The following is a 15,359-nucleotide window of genomic DNA, read 5'->3' as shown; positions in this document are numbered from 1 at the left end:
GCAGTTGTGTTGGTTGGGACCTGGAATGGCCCCCAAAAGCTCATATGTTGAAAACTTGGTCCCCATTGCCCCAGTCTCCAGAGGTGAAGTTTCAGGGGAGAGATTTGGTCCTGAGGGCTCTGACCCCACCTGTGGATTAATCCATTTAATAGATTTGTAATTCAGATTACGGAAAGGAGGTGGAAACTGCAGACAGGTGGGGCGCTGGGGGAGGAAGTAGGTCACAGGGGGCATACCCTTGGGGACTGTATCATTTTTTGGGGGGGTACTGGTCATTGAACCCAGGAGTGCTTTACCACTGAGCAACATCCCCAGCTCATTTGCATATTATATTTAGTGGTAGGTGGACACGATACCTTTATTTTTATGTGGTGCTGAGGATCGAACCCAGTGCCTCACGCATGCTAGGAGCCCCAGCCCCAGCCCACATCCCCAGCTGTTTTTATTTTTTATTTTGAGACAGGGTCTCACCCAGTTGCTTAGGACCATGCTCACTTGTTGAAGGTGGTCTTGAACTTGAGATCCTCCTATCTCAGCCTCCTGTGTTACTAGGATTAGCGATGGGCACCACCGTGCCCAGCTGGGGACTATGCCTTGTCCCTGGCCTTTTCCTCGCTCTCTGTTTCTCCGCTGAGCTTTTCTCCACCATGTGCCCTCCACCATGATGTTCTGCCTCGCCACAGGCCGAGAGCAATGAGTCGGCCAACCATGGACTCAAACTTCTGAAACTGGGAGTCCAAATAAGTCTTTCCTCCTCTAAGCTGTTCTTGTCAGGTATTTTGGTCAGAGTGATGAAAAGCTGACTAGTTTGTGAGTGTCCTAAACAAGCGCAGACGGAAGTGCTGCACGCGTGTAGCTATTATGATAGTCACCTCCTTAGACTTCTCAAAGTACATCTACATGTCCCATGCTCATCATCATGGGGGCGATGACAGCTGAGCCTCTGACCTCTGCCATGTGTCCACCCTGAACAGCACCCTTCGTACGCATCCTCTCACTTCAGCCTCACAGTGTTTACAGGAGGTATTACCATTATTGTGCCCATTTTACAGATGAGGAAACTAAAGTTGGTTGGTCCTCAGAGGTCCCCCGATGCCGCGACCCCTCACCAGCAAGGAGGACACGACATAGGATTCTTCTCTCAGCAGTTTATTCAGGCCTTTAATTATGTGTCTCTGGAAGCTTCTCTTATTACTACTACCACTACTCCTACTTCTACTTCTACTCTACCACTACTGCCTCACCCGAGCGCCCCAGCCTTGATAAAGCACATCAAGCCCCAATGCACAACTGCCATGTGGATCCTTCTCATAGGGTGTTTTACAGCTACGTGCCAACTCTCCCAAAACAAGGAGTTGTTTATCATAGGCCACGGCGCTTATCAGCGCCATCTTGTAATGGCGACCACGGTCCGCTGACACTTCTCACCACACCCCGAGTGTGCATAATTCCTTTTACAGAATAAAACAGCTGTGTGTGGCTCGGTACCACCCAGAGAGAGGAGGGGAATATGCCCTTACCTTCGGCTGTGGGGGGAGGAGGGAAATCTTATTCTTTGGCCTACCTTGGGGGGTCGGAAGTGAGTTGCTTGGCCTATGGGGAAAGGCAAGGTTTTCCTTCCTTGGAAATTTTTACCAACTAGTGACAGCTGATGCTTCATGCTTGGGAATTCTCCTAGTTTCTTCGCAAACGGAGAACCATAGAACCAGAAAGAGCCTGAGACGTGACTCCGGAGGCTGAGGCAGGAAGATCACAAGTTTGAGGTTGGCCTCAGCAACTTAGCAAGTGCTTGTCTCAAAATAAAAATAAAAGAAGACTGAGGATGTAGCTCGGTAGTAAGACGTTCCCCCACCCCCACCCCGGGGAGGGGGGCTGAGGTTGTGGCTCAGAGGTAGAGCGCTCGCCTTGCATGTGGAAGGCCCTGGGTCCGATCCTCAGCACCACATAAAAAAATAAAATAAAGGTATCATGTCATCTACAACTAAAAATATATTTTAAAAAAGATGCTCCCGGGTTCAATGACCAGTAGCCCCCCTCCCCCACAAGCCCACAGTTTCCAACCTGATACCCCAGAGGCCACAGCACCGCCCCTTCTGAAGTCAGGATTTCTGCCACTTTCAGAACAGCTTAAAGCCCCAGGTCATGAAGAGTAATGAAGAATGTAAAACAAACGTTGTTTAATTCTTGCTTCTAGCCGTAGGCCTTGCACTCTGCTTTCTATGGGTTGGCTCATGTGTTGAAACTACCCAGCGAAGAGAGCCTGCCTTGTCTCCATTTTACAACTGGAGATACTGAGGCTGGAGTGGTTAAGGACCTTACCCAAGGGCACAGAGGTGGAAAGGGACACAAATGGCAAAAAAATAAAAAGGTTCACTGTGGCAATCTTCGTAAAAGCAAAGGACTGGAAACAACCCTTCAACATGGGGGAAATAGTCCTCAATAAAGGCCTGATTAAGTAAAATCCAGTAATGTCTCCACAGGGAGTACTATGCAACTATGAAAAGGAATGATTCCGTCTGTGTGCTGTCATGGAGCCATCGCTAAGATATCTTTTCTTTCCCGTTTTTTCCTGCTTAATCCCTCCCCCCTCTCTCCCCTGCTTTTTTTTTTTTTTTTCTGTTCTGGGAAGGGGACCCAGGGCCTCATGCATGCTGGGTAAGTACTCTACTTCTCTGCCATATCCCCACACTCCTAGCATATTTTCTTTTCTTTTCAACATGTCAACTTAGAACTGACTTCCTTTTTTTTTTAATTTTTAGTTGGACACAGTAACTTTATTTATTTATTTTTTTATGTGGTGCCTGAGGATCCAACCCAGTGCCTCAAACATGCTAGGCAAGTGCTCTATCTCTGAGCCACAACCCCAGCCCACCCCTAGAATATTTTCTTAAGTGGATAAAGCATGCTGCAGAATAGCAGGTTCCGCTGTTTTTGATCTAAGAAAGAGGAGGAAAAAATATCAAAATTTTAAAAAATAGACAAATTGGAAGCCTAGAAAAGGAGGAGGAAGGAGTTGGGAAGGATGGGTCTAGACTTCTCTGAAAGTCTTGCTTTCTAGATATGGTGGTATAACTATATAAATATTTAATAGAACTATAGAAAACAGAATTACAATGTCATTTTGTCTCTCATTAATTATCCGTTCTAGCTCAGAGGTGGTGGCCTAGCTCGAACAAGACCCTGGGATCCATCCGCAGCACTGCGCACATGCAAAAAGGAATTATCCTCCCTCCATTTTTTTTTTTTTTGGTATTAGGAATTGAACCCAGGGGTGCTCTACTACCGAGTTATACCCCCATTCCTTTTTATTTTTTGAGATAGGTTCTTGCTAAGTTACCCAGGCTCGTCTTGAACTTGTGATCCTCCTGGCTTAGCCTCAAAAGTCACTAGGATTACAAGTGTGTGCCCTATGCCCAGCTAATCATCTCTTTTAACAGCAGTGAAGAGACCTGTCTAGGTCATCACAAGGCAGAGAGGGTGCCAGATCTCACACCCCCCCTGGGTTCCAGGGGCTAAGATTTAATACTTCCCAGAGCTCCAATCAGCTGCTTCGGTCAAGATTCTCATAACCCGGGCTCAGTGGTAGAGCGCTTGCCCAGCATGCGTGAGGCCCTGAGTTCCTTCCCCAGTACTGCATTAAAAAAATGAAAAGAAAACAAACAAGATTCTCATAACTTTCTCCTGCTGCATCCTGGAGGTGGGTTTGTCCCCAAGCACATCATTAGGAGTGTGCCTCTAATAACTGCTTACCTGGCTGAGACTCTGTGCCACCAACACCTGCCAAGAGCACACTGTGCGAAAAAGGAATAACACGCCCACCTGCTCTCCACACCGGCAGAGGGCTTTTCTGCGTGAGACCTCTTTTCAGCTTTGGGAACTAATGTGTGGAAGCCTGGGCTCTGGTTCCGTGAGGTCTGCCTTCAGTGCCTTGTACAGCTGAAGAGAAATGAGAGCTGGGGGTTCCTCTGACCCGGCGGGGTCCTGTGCAGAGTGTTTGTGGGCTAATTTCACATACAGGCTAAAGAACTGTTTTGGGCTCAGACAGACACAAAATTGAATCCCAGGAGTCCTACTTTCTGGCAATGTGCTCTTGAGCAAATTTGACACTTCCCCCTCTCTAAGACAGTGACAATGAAAGTACCTCCTGTAACAGGTAGCTTGAGGCTTAGTGCGGAGCTGCTGTAATCAGCAAGAGTAATCTTACAGGGCACAGCAGCTCCCAAACTCGGCTCCACCTACTGCCTCATGTGCAGAAGTTGAGTCTTCCCTGACCAGGTAACAAAGCCACCTCCTTATCCTCAAGCCATGTCCGCAGTAAGGGTGAGCCTGCAGGATGCCTCCTTCCCACTGCTCCAGGGCCCAGGACGCTGGCTCTGTCAGCAGCTGGCTCAGCTCAGAGGAGGCTCCTCTCTCTGCTAACCCCAGGTCCAGATCAATCTCTAATTCAGGGTCCTTTTGAGGACTAAGAATCCATCACCTTTGAAAAGTGCCAATACGGCTGAGGCTACTGTCAGGTGGGCCAGAAATGGAGTTTGCTGTTTCCCTGGCTTTCAAGACTCTCCAGCTGAGCACTGCAGCTGGAACTCTCCTGTGGGCAAGATCTCAGCGTGTGCAGGTTGCGCTGAGCTCACCCGCCCGTCTGTCCACCCCACCTGCTGCTGGACCTTTTTCATCTACCTCTTTGTTTCTCTCAGGGACAGTGAGGGTGAGAAGATAAAGGGATCAGGATTTCACACACTGAAGAGCTTTTGTTTCTGTTTTTCATAGAAGTGAATACATTAAAATTTCCCTCTTGGCATCAGCCTATTGACTCCAAACACAGCTCTGAGATTAGACCTTTCTGATTTTAAGTTCTGTAAATTCAAAGGTTCCTGGGAAACCTGCGGGTTTTTCATTTTTATTTTTTTTCCCCTTCTGAAGTGTAAGCTCCATGATGACAATAAAAAACTAACACAGCAATTCATTTAGTCCATCACTGGGTATTTATTGAGTACTTACTATGTTCTCAGCAGGATGCTAGGAGCTCAGAAGGCTCCTACCCCTGAGGGAAAAAGAGAAACTGCCATCTATTTAGATAACTACATACTAAGCTCTATGAGGCTCTTTAATAGCCTCAGTTCATTGAACTCTGGGCAACTCTAGGAAGTGGGTATTGTTATTCTATTGCAGGTGAGGAAAGAGACTCAGGAAGTTCCATAACTTATAGGTCCCTTGTGGTAATGGGAGCCAGAATTCCAGTCTAGTCCTGTCTGACTACATCTGGATCCTTCCCACTAGACTACAGTGGGGGGCCCAGGTGTGGTAGGGCCCCACCTGTAATCCCAGCTAAGGCAGGAGGATTGCAAGTTCAAGGGCAGCCTTGGAAATTTATTGAGAACCTGTCTCAAAATAAAAAAAAGGCTGGGGATGTAGCTCAGGGATAAAGCTGCCCTGGTTTAGCCCCAGCACTGAAAAAAGAAAGAGAAACAATACAGCAGGGAGGAGGAAAGGACCCGGATGGATGAGCCAGTGGCTCGTGCAAGGCAGCGGAGTGTAGAGAATGGACTGCCTGTCTGGCACAGTGGAGTTGTGATAGGAAGGTCTGCAGTAAGACTTCCTACAAGGCAGCCTAAGGTCTTGAGCAGGAATGAATTTGGGCAGGACAGTGGTGGGCAGCATGCCCTGAGGTCAGCTGGTTTGGGTCTGGGGTTGAGAAGTGGGAAGCCCCACGGAGCTGTCTAGACTTTCTGAGCTGGCAGTGAGAAGCCCAAAGGGAGTTTCACAGCCAGACAGGGACAAAATCCTGGGAGCCGGTGACACCCTTGGCTGGAAGAGGTGATGGGGCCTGAGTCTTGGGAGGGGTGGGAGGGATGACAGGGGAAGGACTGGCATTAACAAGATGGACTCTTCAGACTTTGGAAAATGCTTGTGGGGAGGAGTCCGGGGAGCTGTCTTTCAGTCTCCCCTTGGGTCACAACACACCTCTGTTCACGGTCTTCCTGTAGCCGTAAATTCAAGCCCAAATTTCTCATCCTATCTTCATGAGGCACTTCACAATCTGGCCTCTATTTACTTTTTTTGGGTTCATTGCCCCAGTTTTTCCAAACTTCTCTGTGTTCCACCCAACCTCCGGCACTTCACCCATCAAGCTGGCCTCCCCAAAGCTCATCAGCAGTAGGACCCTTCCCAATCTTGGCCTTCGACATCCACTGGTAGCTCTTCCAAAACAGCTTAAGGTTTCATTGCTATGGAACTTAGGCTGTTGGGTTCTCAGTGGTGTCCTGTCCTCCAGGATTGGTTCTTTTTACAATACATAAAATACACAGTTATCCCAACTGGGGAAGTCAGTTCACCTTTCGGACTTAGTTTCTTCGTCTGTCAAATGGAGTCAATAAACCTCATAGGCACAGTGCCTGCCTCCCCAGAGTCCGTCCATGGCTGCTCCAATCCTGTCCTCCAGGGTGGAGCAGTCTAAGCAGTCCAGCTCAGAGAAGGGAGAGGGCAGGGCACAAAGTAAAGGAGGGACCCCAGAGATCTCCCGTGGGATCCTTCAGAGGTCCTTCTTTGTCAGAAAGTGCATGCACACAAGCCGCCCTTTAAAAGCCACAAGTAGATCTCTTCTTTAAGTTCAGGCCTCTTTGAAAACAGCCCCCATTCCCTCCATCTTCCCCAAACTCTTCCAAAAAAGCCGCGGCCCCCATCTGGGGCTGGAACAAGGGCAGCACCTGCACCTGCACCTGCGCTGAGCCCGGGACTGTTCACCAAGCGGGTCTGGGGACCTGGGCTCCTGGAACGCCCTTGTCGACCCGCAAGCTCCCTCTCATCACCTCCGCTCGGCAGAGGAGAACCAGAGGTTCTGGGAGGCGACGTGACTTGTCCGAAGCGACAGGCGCTGCAGGCCTGGGCCGCACCCTCCCGTCGAGATCTGTACTCCGCAGGAGCAATGGGGGTGGGAGGGTCGGGGACGAGTCCTACGGGAAGGGAGGGGAGGCGCGGGACCCCAGGAACCGCTCGGCCCGCGTCGGGAGCCCGGGGGCGCGCGCGGCGATGAGGGGTTGATGCACCCGGGCAGCGGCCGGCGACAGGGGTGCAGCCCCCCGGGTCCCTCGCGGCCGCTCAGGAGCCGACCCTCGGGCGCATCTCCGCGGGCGCGCGCGGCGGGCTCCGCCGACGGGTTCTCGGGTCCGTCGCGCGCGCCCCCGCGCTCCCTCCGGGCCCGCGCGCTCCCGGGGCCCGGCGCGCGCGCGCGCCGCTCCCCTCCCCGCCCCTCCCGTCGCCACCCCGCCCCCGGCCGGGTACCCTCGCCGGACCCGAGAGAGAGCAGCGCCGCCATCTTAGTTGCTGCCTCAGCCTCCAGCGAAGCGCTGCTCGGAGGAGGGAGGGCGCCCGCGGCCGAGCGCGCGGCCCAGCGTCACGGCGGCCGCGGCGGCGGCTCCTCCTCGGACCCCGGTGCTCGCCGCGCCGCGAGGCAGTCGGCCCCGGGCCGCGAGGGCCCCGCTCGGCGTCCCGCGCGCTTCCCTGCCGCTCCCGCCTCCGGCCGGCCGCGGCGCCGGGAGCCCGAGCGATGCTGCGCCGCCCCGCGCCCGCGCTGGCCCCGGCCGCCGGGCTGCTGCTGGCCGGGCTGCTGTGCGGCGGCGGGGTCTGGGCCGCGCGAGGTAAGCGGCGGGGCCGGGCCGGGCCGGGCGTTCGGTCTGGGTGCGGGAGTCGGGTCCGAGCTCCGGGAGCCGCGACGGGGCTCGGGCTCGGAGCCGAACGCGGGCGTCGGGCCGGCGCGGGCAGCAGGGTCGCGGCGGGGCAGGGGTGTCCGGGGGCGCACCGCGCGGGCCGGGCGCGGGAGGCCGGGAGCCGCCCTGCGGATGCCCCCGGGAAGCCAGGCTCGGGCCCGGGCGAGGCACCCGGGCCGCGGCCGCCCCCGGCGCAGCCCTGGGTGGTGGCTGCGCCGATTTGGGTAGACGGTCCGCAGGGGTCCGGCCGCGCAGGCAGGCAGGGTCGCACCCCGGTGGGATGCGGTGTGCGTGTGAGTGCTCCAGTGGGCTCAGCCCGGGGTGCACGCACGGGGCTCGGTGTGTGCTTACATAAGAGCCCACTCACTCCTCCGCATCCCTTCCCCAGATCCCGAGTCCCTGCCGCTGCGCCGCGGACACCGCGACTTCGCCCCTTTCCGCCTTCTCCCCGAGTCCTGTAAACGTCCGTTTCCAAACGAGCGGAGGCTGAAACTTCTCGCTCCCCTCCCTCCTTTTCACCCCAAGGTGATATCGTGATGAGGTTCGCGACCGCGGTCTCACCAGGTGTCACAAATGTGCATCTCCTGCGGGGTTTGTGACCATAATGCCGATCGTGCACGGCTTAGGTGGCCTCGCCAGATACGAGAAACCCTGTTGGTTAGGGTTTTAAGACCGAAATTATTTTATGGTCAGATGGCAAATAACATTTCTTGGCCAGTTGGTTATTATTTCTTAACCTTCATCTACTTAACCTTTTAAACGTTACATGCTTTCTGATATTGACAGATCTTGCCAACCAGAAGCTTACGCATTGCAGATACAGGGCTTCCGAAGGGATCTAGAAATCGTAAACATTTTCCTTGGCCTTGGAGCAAAGTAATCTAGGTGTTGTCCACAGAAACCTGAATTTATTCTTCTGATTTTTTTTTTGAAAAAGAAAATTTTGAGGGGGAGGATTATAAGAAGTCTAGATGAAATGGCCATATTCCAATTTAGCAAGCTTTAAAATAATTCTTGTTTTCTTCTCGGCTTGCCATACGGAAAGAAGTATGGTGTTCACTAATTAAAGGGCAGAAGAGGCGAATGCATCTTTTGTTCCAATGTTCCTTTCTTCACATGAACATGATAAACTTTGAATACTTCTTTTATTTCATTTCTAACATTCTGTGGACTCTGTTAAATTTAGGTCTTGGTCTCCATGTATCTAATTGCCCTCGATTTGATTTTTAAAAGTTACATCAAGCTAAGTTTGAAATGTTCTTTCCAGATGTGAAATGGAGGTCTGAAAGAGGAATAAATCCAAGGGGTGGGGGGAGACTTTTGCTTCCCTCTCTTGGGAAATAGGTACACATTTAAAAAATATGTGCTTGAATTGAGTATTTTGGGAAAAGTTCAAGTGTGTTTAGTCAGTGATAACATTTCTTGCCCCAAATCCATGTTTTTAAAGTTCACACACCTGCATTTGCTCTTTGTTACTTAATTACTTTGGTTAAACAGTTGGTGTAGACTTTAGCTCTTGATTATCTTTGTTATGGTGGACTGACAGAAGTCTTCTGGGGAAGATGTGCTGAGTGCTAGAATCATTTGTAATCTGCTAGTTTTCTCTCTGCTTTTTTTTTTTTTTTTTTTTTTTGGTGCAGTTGTACGACTTCTGGATTCCTAGTGTTCAGAATAAAAATTTTAAATATCAGTTATTCTGTTGCATTTGTTGTCTTTTCATCTTCCATGTTAGAAAATGTCTCATAAATATTACATGAAATGCTAATAAAACAATTTCATTTTGAAATGCTACAAATGAATTTTATACATAAATATGCAATTTGTGGAGGCACTTTCTATGGGCTCATTTGAAAAGATCATCATTTCAGCTTATGTCTGATTTGCACCCCACCCTCCCCTGAGTGCTGGGGTTAGAACGCAGGCCCAGAGAATGCTAGGCAAACACCCTACCACTTTTTTATACCTTCAGCCTAATATCTAATTTCTTTTTATTGCCGCAAGACAGAGTAAGTAGCATGAGCTGCTTGCTGTTCATACTCCAGGTATCTTGAATCATTAATGGACAAAGATCACATAAAACTTATGTAGGAAATGATAGATTTCTTTATATAAAGTGCATGTGACAATTAATTAGATGCTTCATAGACAGTCCTCCCAAAATTTCACTTCAATTATAGCAATCGTTTTCAAAAAACATCAAGTAAGCCAAAATATTAGAACTATGTTTGGTGTGCCCTGGATGGCCCTGTCAGCAGGCAGCCTGTCTTCCCTATAGTTATGAAGATCAGGAAATTGAAATTAGTAGAGAAAATAGCTGTATGAATATATAAAAGTAAATGAAACTATGTAGTGTATTTCAAAGTCAAAAAAATAATATTCACCATTACTTTTCCAGTTTGCACAGACTTCTCTGTGAGACCTCTCCTCACCATCCTGTTTGGAACTTCATCTCCCTCCCAGAATCCCTGGATTATTTCTTCTCGGCCTCCCTTTTCATTTTTCCATAGCTCTTAATGCATTCTGACATGCCTTGTTATCTATTTGTGTTGTCTATTTTCTGTTTCCTCCCGGTAGGATGTATATCCAGACATGGAAGAGGGTTTTGTTGGCCTGTGTCCTTTCACTGGCACACAGTAGGCATGAAGTATTTGTGGTATGATGGAATGAATGGATGGGTGACTGTATTTCTGTGTAGACAGCATGGTGTTTTTACATACCCATTTTCACTGGACAGATAAATGTTATGTATTGAAAAAAAATATTACATACTGTGAATGTTATACTGCAAAAAGTGTTACAAACATGCATAGGGATTTAAAGTAGACTTAATTCTGCAACATGGTTAAGGGAATTCATCAGTAGGAATTTTTCAAGGATCCTTTCTGTTGATTGCAATGTTGGGGATATTGGACCATAAAAATCTGGCTGAGCCTTATGAAAGCTATTACTACCATTTTGAGTATTTAAAAAAATTTTTTTAGTTGTAGTTGGACATAATGTCTTTATTTATTTATGTATTTTTAGATGGACACAATATATTTTTTTGTGGTGGTGAAGATCAAATCCAGTGCCTTACATGCTAGGCAAGCGCTCTAGCCCACACCTTGGGTCTGTTTTTAAAAGTACTATATTTCTTTTCTTTTTTAAACAATAACAAGAATATGACTTATAAACCTCTAAACTTATCTAAAGCTCGTATGAAGTTAATTTCCTTTCCTTTCTTAGAAGCAACATTGGGAAAAAAGCCATTTGAATATAGAGTTCAGTATTACCCTTAGTCTAATGCTTTTATTTTGTTTTCTTTTTTTCTGACATTTTAAATGCTGAAGGTCAGTAACATCTCAATGGGGAACCTATTGAAGAAATAATAAAATATTACTGATTCTGAAGGTATTCCTCTTTGAGCTTCAGCTTGATTAACTGGAACATTTAGTTAGCTGAAATTCACCTTATATTTCTAGGAGAAAAAGCGTAAAATCAAATAGTTTTATGGGGATTCTTTTTCAAAAGAAAGGCTTAGGAGCTCAGGTCATGTATTATTTGTGCTGGTATTGTTTGATTTTCTTTCCTTTTTCTTCCCCCTTCTCTTGGTGGTGTGGGCCCCAGGGCCTCACTGGCTCTCCCGCTGAGCTACATCCCCAGCTCCTGCTTTGTTTGATTTGTAAGCTGAAAAGAGCAACTAGTATTCCAGTTTCGGATTTGAAGAATATGACCAAAACGAAATTTTAATAAAATACAACATTATTTTTACATTGAAATTAGAAAAAGCTATAATTAAAAAAAAGCTATAATTTCATAGCACTAATTTCAGGACTTGGTTATGCTTATGAAACCACATATGAATGTTTAAAACGAGGAACCAGAGTTATATTAAAATTTTAGAGCACTTAAAATGGTTTGGAGTATTTATATTATTGCTTTCTAGGACAGGAAAATGGTAATTTTTTTAGATCTTTGTTCGTAAATGTTGAAGCTACGTTGAAGAGCTGATTTTCTGAACACTACCGCAAGCATCTTTCCTGTATTCTGGTTGAGGTATCAGATCTTTGTAGCTTGGTTTTTCTGTGGTGTTGATTTGTCAGAAGAGTTGCACAAAAAAATACTGTGTCTTTTATAAATGAAAATTTAAGTGTTAATTTGCTATGAAATATTTTAATAGAGCATCAGAAAATACCAACTCAAGACTAGTGGAAATGATTTATGCAAAGTCATATTCTTATTGTTTAAAAAAGCAAAAAGCCTTCAGAAGTGTCTTTTGACACCAGCAGAGGCTATCCAGAGGCCAGATAGGAACACCAGACTGTGACAACCCTTCCTTGCGCCCAACTCTATATAGCTGCCACCATATCAGGATTGGAGTGCTGCTTTCTGTTGTCCCGGATTTGATAGGTCTTTTCTCCCTTATGTGTTAGACATATTTTTGCTAATTTTCTTTTTTAGCCTTAAGGAGATATTATTAGATTAAAAATTCACAAGATCCGTTGCTAAGTCTTTTTTATTTTTAAAGGTTCTCGGCAAAGATTCAATTACTTCAAAATAACTGAATTCAGATCATCTTATAAACCTCTAAAGCACGTATGAAGTTAATTTCCTTCCTTTCCAGAGCCCATAAGAATTGCATGGTAGGGCTGGGGCTGTGGCTCAGCAGTAGCGCACTTGCCTGGTATGTGTGAGGCACTGGGTTCGATTCTCAACACCAAAAAATAAAGGTTTATCAAACAACTAAAAAAGAAAAAAAAAATTAAGAGTTGTAGTAGTACACCGAAGGAAGATCCGTGTTTTCCTTTTTTACCTTTTTGGTCAGACGTGAATATTATGTTTCAGTCACCTGTTTTGGACCACTCTAATTCTCTTTTGACAAGAACTCCATATTGAATTTGTTATTTTTCAAGTCTGCCTTGATCTGTACTTTAACTTGTTGTTTTGAACAAAAAAATCTTTTCCTACATCCACATTGTGTGTTTGGGGTGGGGGGGGTACAGAGGTTGAGCCCAGGGATGTTTATGACTGAGCTACATCCCCAGCCTTTTTAGTTTTATTTTGAAACAGCCTAAGTTGCACAGTCTGACTTTGAACTTGGGATTCTCCTGCCTCAGCCTCTTGAATAGCTAGGATTTCAGGATTGCCTCACTCACTGTGCCTGGTTTTACAGGAGCATTTTTCTGCTCAAACACACTTAAGACCTTCCCTCCTTCCCTCCCTTGCACGTGCTGGGCAAGCACTATACCACTGAGCTGCATCTCAGCCTTCGTCTGTTTTTTCAGATTTTAAGTTGCTGATTTTTTTCCTGCTCTGGGGCAAAGGGGCATTTCATCCAACCAGTTCCTGCCTTCACTGTTGACTCCAGTGTCCTTACTGCCCAGAGCTTTGGACTGAGTTGGAAGGAACTTTGAAAGTTCTGTGCTTTGTTGCTTACGGAGCCTTCCCTGTGAAACGTTTCTCCACAGCCTCTGACAGTGTGTGTTCTTCAGCTGTGTGCACCACATAAAAAGAAAATAAAGATATTGTGTCCATCTATAACTAAAAAAAGAATAAAATATTTAAAAAAGTTTTTTCTCATATGGTACATCTTTTTCTTTTTCTTTGTGGTACGGGGATTGAACCCAGGCCTCTTGCGTGCCAAGGGTGGGCTACCTCTGGGCTATGTCCCCAGCCCCTATGGCTGCCTGTCAGTGGTCAGCATGTGGGCCCAGCTCTGAGGTGTTTGCCAGAACCGGTCCTCCTCTGCCAGTGCCCAGCTGCCCCTTCCAGCTGGTCCCCTGATCCAAGACTCTAGCCTTTTCTTCCCCAGTAGCCTCAGGGTGGACACGGCTCTGCTTTTCTGTCTGCAGCAGGAGGAAAGAAATTAAACCAATTCACAAGAGATAGTGAGAACAAATGGGAGGTAGAGGTTGAGGAATGAGGTCACTTATGATTTGGGGGATTAAAGCCCTTGTGTCAAATAGATTATGTTTACCTTTAAAATACCTTGACTAATTCATGCCAGTTTCCTATTACGTATGGAATCAGTGAAGGGGATAACAGAAATAATTAAAATTCTTGGTTAATCCCTAATCTTTTTTTTCTGCTATGCATTTCAGATGTTCAACAAAGTAGTAAGTAGCAAAATGCACTGCCTTGAATTTAATTTACTCCTGGCCTCCTTTGGGCTAACTTGCAGAAGGAACAGTGGGGGCACTAACAGGTGGGCTGCAGCCATTCATTCACAGCATTGGAGCCTGTCAGTTGCTAGTGCTGTTGATGGCAGGGCACCTAGGTGATCCTCCCACTGGGTCACAAAGCCCTGAGTTGCCAGGGCCAATCTTGCTTCTGAGTTTTTTGTAAATCTCATCCATGTCTGCTTGTGGTTCTGGTAGTTCACTTGGCAAGGGTTTTAAAAAGACCATACCTAAGCATATGAGAGCCTGCTCCTGCTTAGCTGAGAAGCAACTAGTATGCATGTTCCGAACATTCAGACTCTTGTAGAAAGTAAATGTTGGGCCTGGAGAAGCTGATCAGTGGTAGGGAGTGTGTGCTTCTCTCTCCAAAGAAAACAAAAACAAAGTAAAAAAGGACAATTTTGGAGGGGGGGTATGAAATCTGACATGTTTAAAACTTTCTAGGGGCTGGGAATGTGGCTCAGGTGGTAGCGCACTCGTCTGGCATGCGTGCGGCCCGGGTTCGATCCTCAGCACCACATACCAACAAAAATGTTGTGTCCACCGAGAACTAAGAAATAAATATTAAAAATTCTCTCTCTCTCTCTCTCTCTTCTCTCACTCTCTCACTCTCTTAAAAAAAAAAACTTTCTAAACTAGGACATGATTTCTTTTTTATGGGGGGTAGGCAGAACTGGAGATTGAATCCAGGGTATGGTACCTGCTGGGCAAGCATCGTACCACTGAGCTGCATCCCCAGCCCTAGATGATTTCACAATACTCTCCTGTTCTGGTCTCTGGATTTTATTTTTATATATATATATATTGTTGATAGACCTTTATTCATTTATTGTATTTATATGTGGTGCTGAGAATCGAACCCAGTGCCTCATGCATGCCAGGCATGTGTGCTACCGCTGAGCCCCAGCCCTAATTTTTTTTTTTTGTGTGTGTGTGTGTGTAGATAGACACGATACCTTTGTTTTATTTATTTTTATGTGGTGCTGAAGATTGAACCCAGTGCCTCACATGTGCTATATAAATGCTCTACTACTGAGCTACAACTTCAGCTGCTGTTCTGGTAATTTTAATAACTCTTAACATTTGTATTTGAATGAAATATTGTTTTAAAGAGGTCATTCATGCCAGTGATTAATATATATTTGCTTATTCAGTTGGTTGAGTTTATTCGCCCAGTTTTTTCTTAAATTATTCTGAGTATTCTTAAAAGCTTGAGCTTTTTACCACTGCTTTTTTTTTGAGGGGCGGGTGTTGGGGATTGAACTCAGGGGCACTCAACCACTGAGCCATATCCCCAGCCCTATTTTGTATTTTGGAGACAAGGTCTCACTGAGTTGCTTAGTGCTCACCTTTTGCTGAGGCTGGCTTTGCTCAGCCTCCTGAGCCGCTGGGATTACAGGCGTGCACCACTGTGCCTGGTTACCACTGTTTTGTAAAAGTAATGCTATGGGGAGTGGGTCAGAACAGCTGGCCTGTGTGGTTTCTCTCATTTCATGTG

The 15,359-nt window shown here is 46.8% G+C and overlaps 1 protein-coding gene across 4 annotated transcripts in view; it reads left to right on the top strand.

Moving 5' to 3' along the window:
* The first annotated feature begins 7,031 nt into the window (after window positions 1-7,031).
* The window catches only part of Clstn1 (calsyntenin 1), a 63,811-nt gene continuing 55,483 nt past the window's right edge, over window positions 7,032-15,359 (top strand). For 3 of the 4 annotated variants that reach the window (XM_078025234.1, XM_078025232.1, XM_078025233.1), the window contains exon 1: window positions 7,501-7,634. In XM_078025234.1, the coding sequence (XP_077881360.1) occupies window positions 7,544-7,634 (91 nt within the window). In that variant the 5' untranslated portion in view covers window positions 7,501-7,543. Of the gene's footprint in view, window positions 7,635-15,359 lie in introns of all 4 variants that reach the window. The other variant, XM_078025235.1, reaches the window with a different exon arrangement.

This window comes from Ictidomys tridecemlineatus, chromosome 11, assembly GCF_052094955.1.
Source record: "Ictidomys tridecemlineatus isolate mIctTri1 chromosome 11, mIctTri1.hap1, whole genome shotgun sequence".
Classification (NCBI taxonomy): Eukaryota; Metazoa; Chordata; class Mammalia; order Rodentia; family Sciuridae; genus Ictidomys; species Ictidomys tridecemlineatus.
This window is presented reverse-complemented; position numbering and strand designations above follow the sequence as displayed.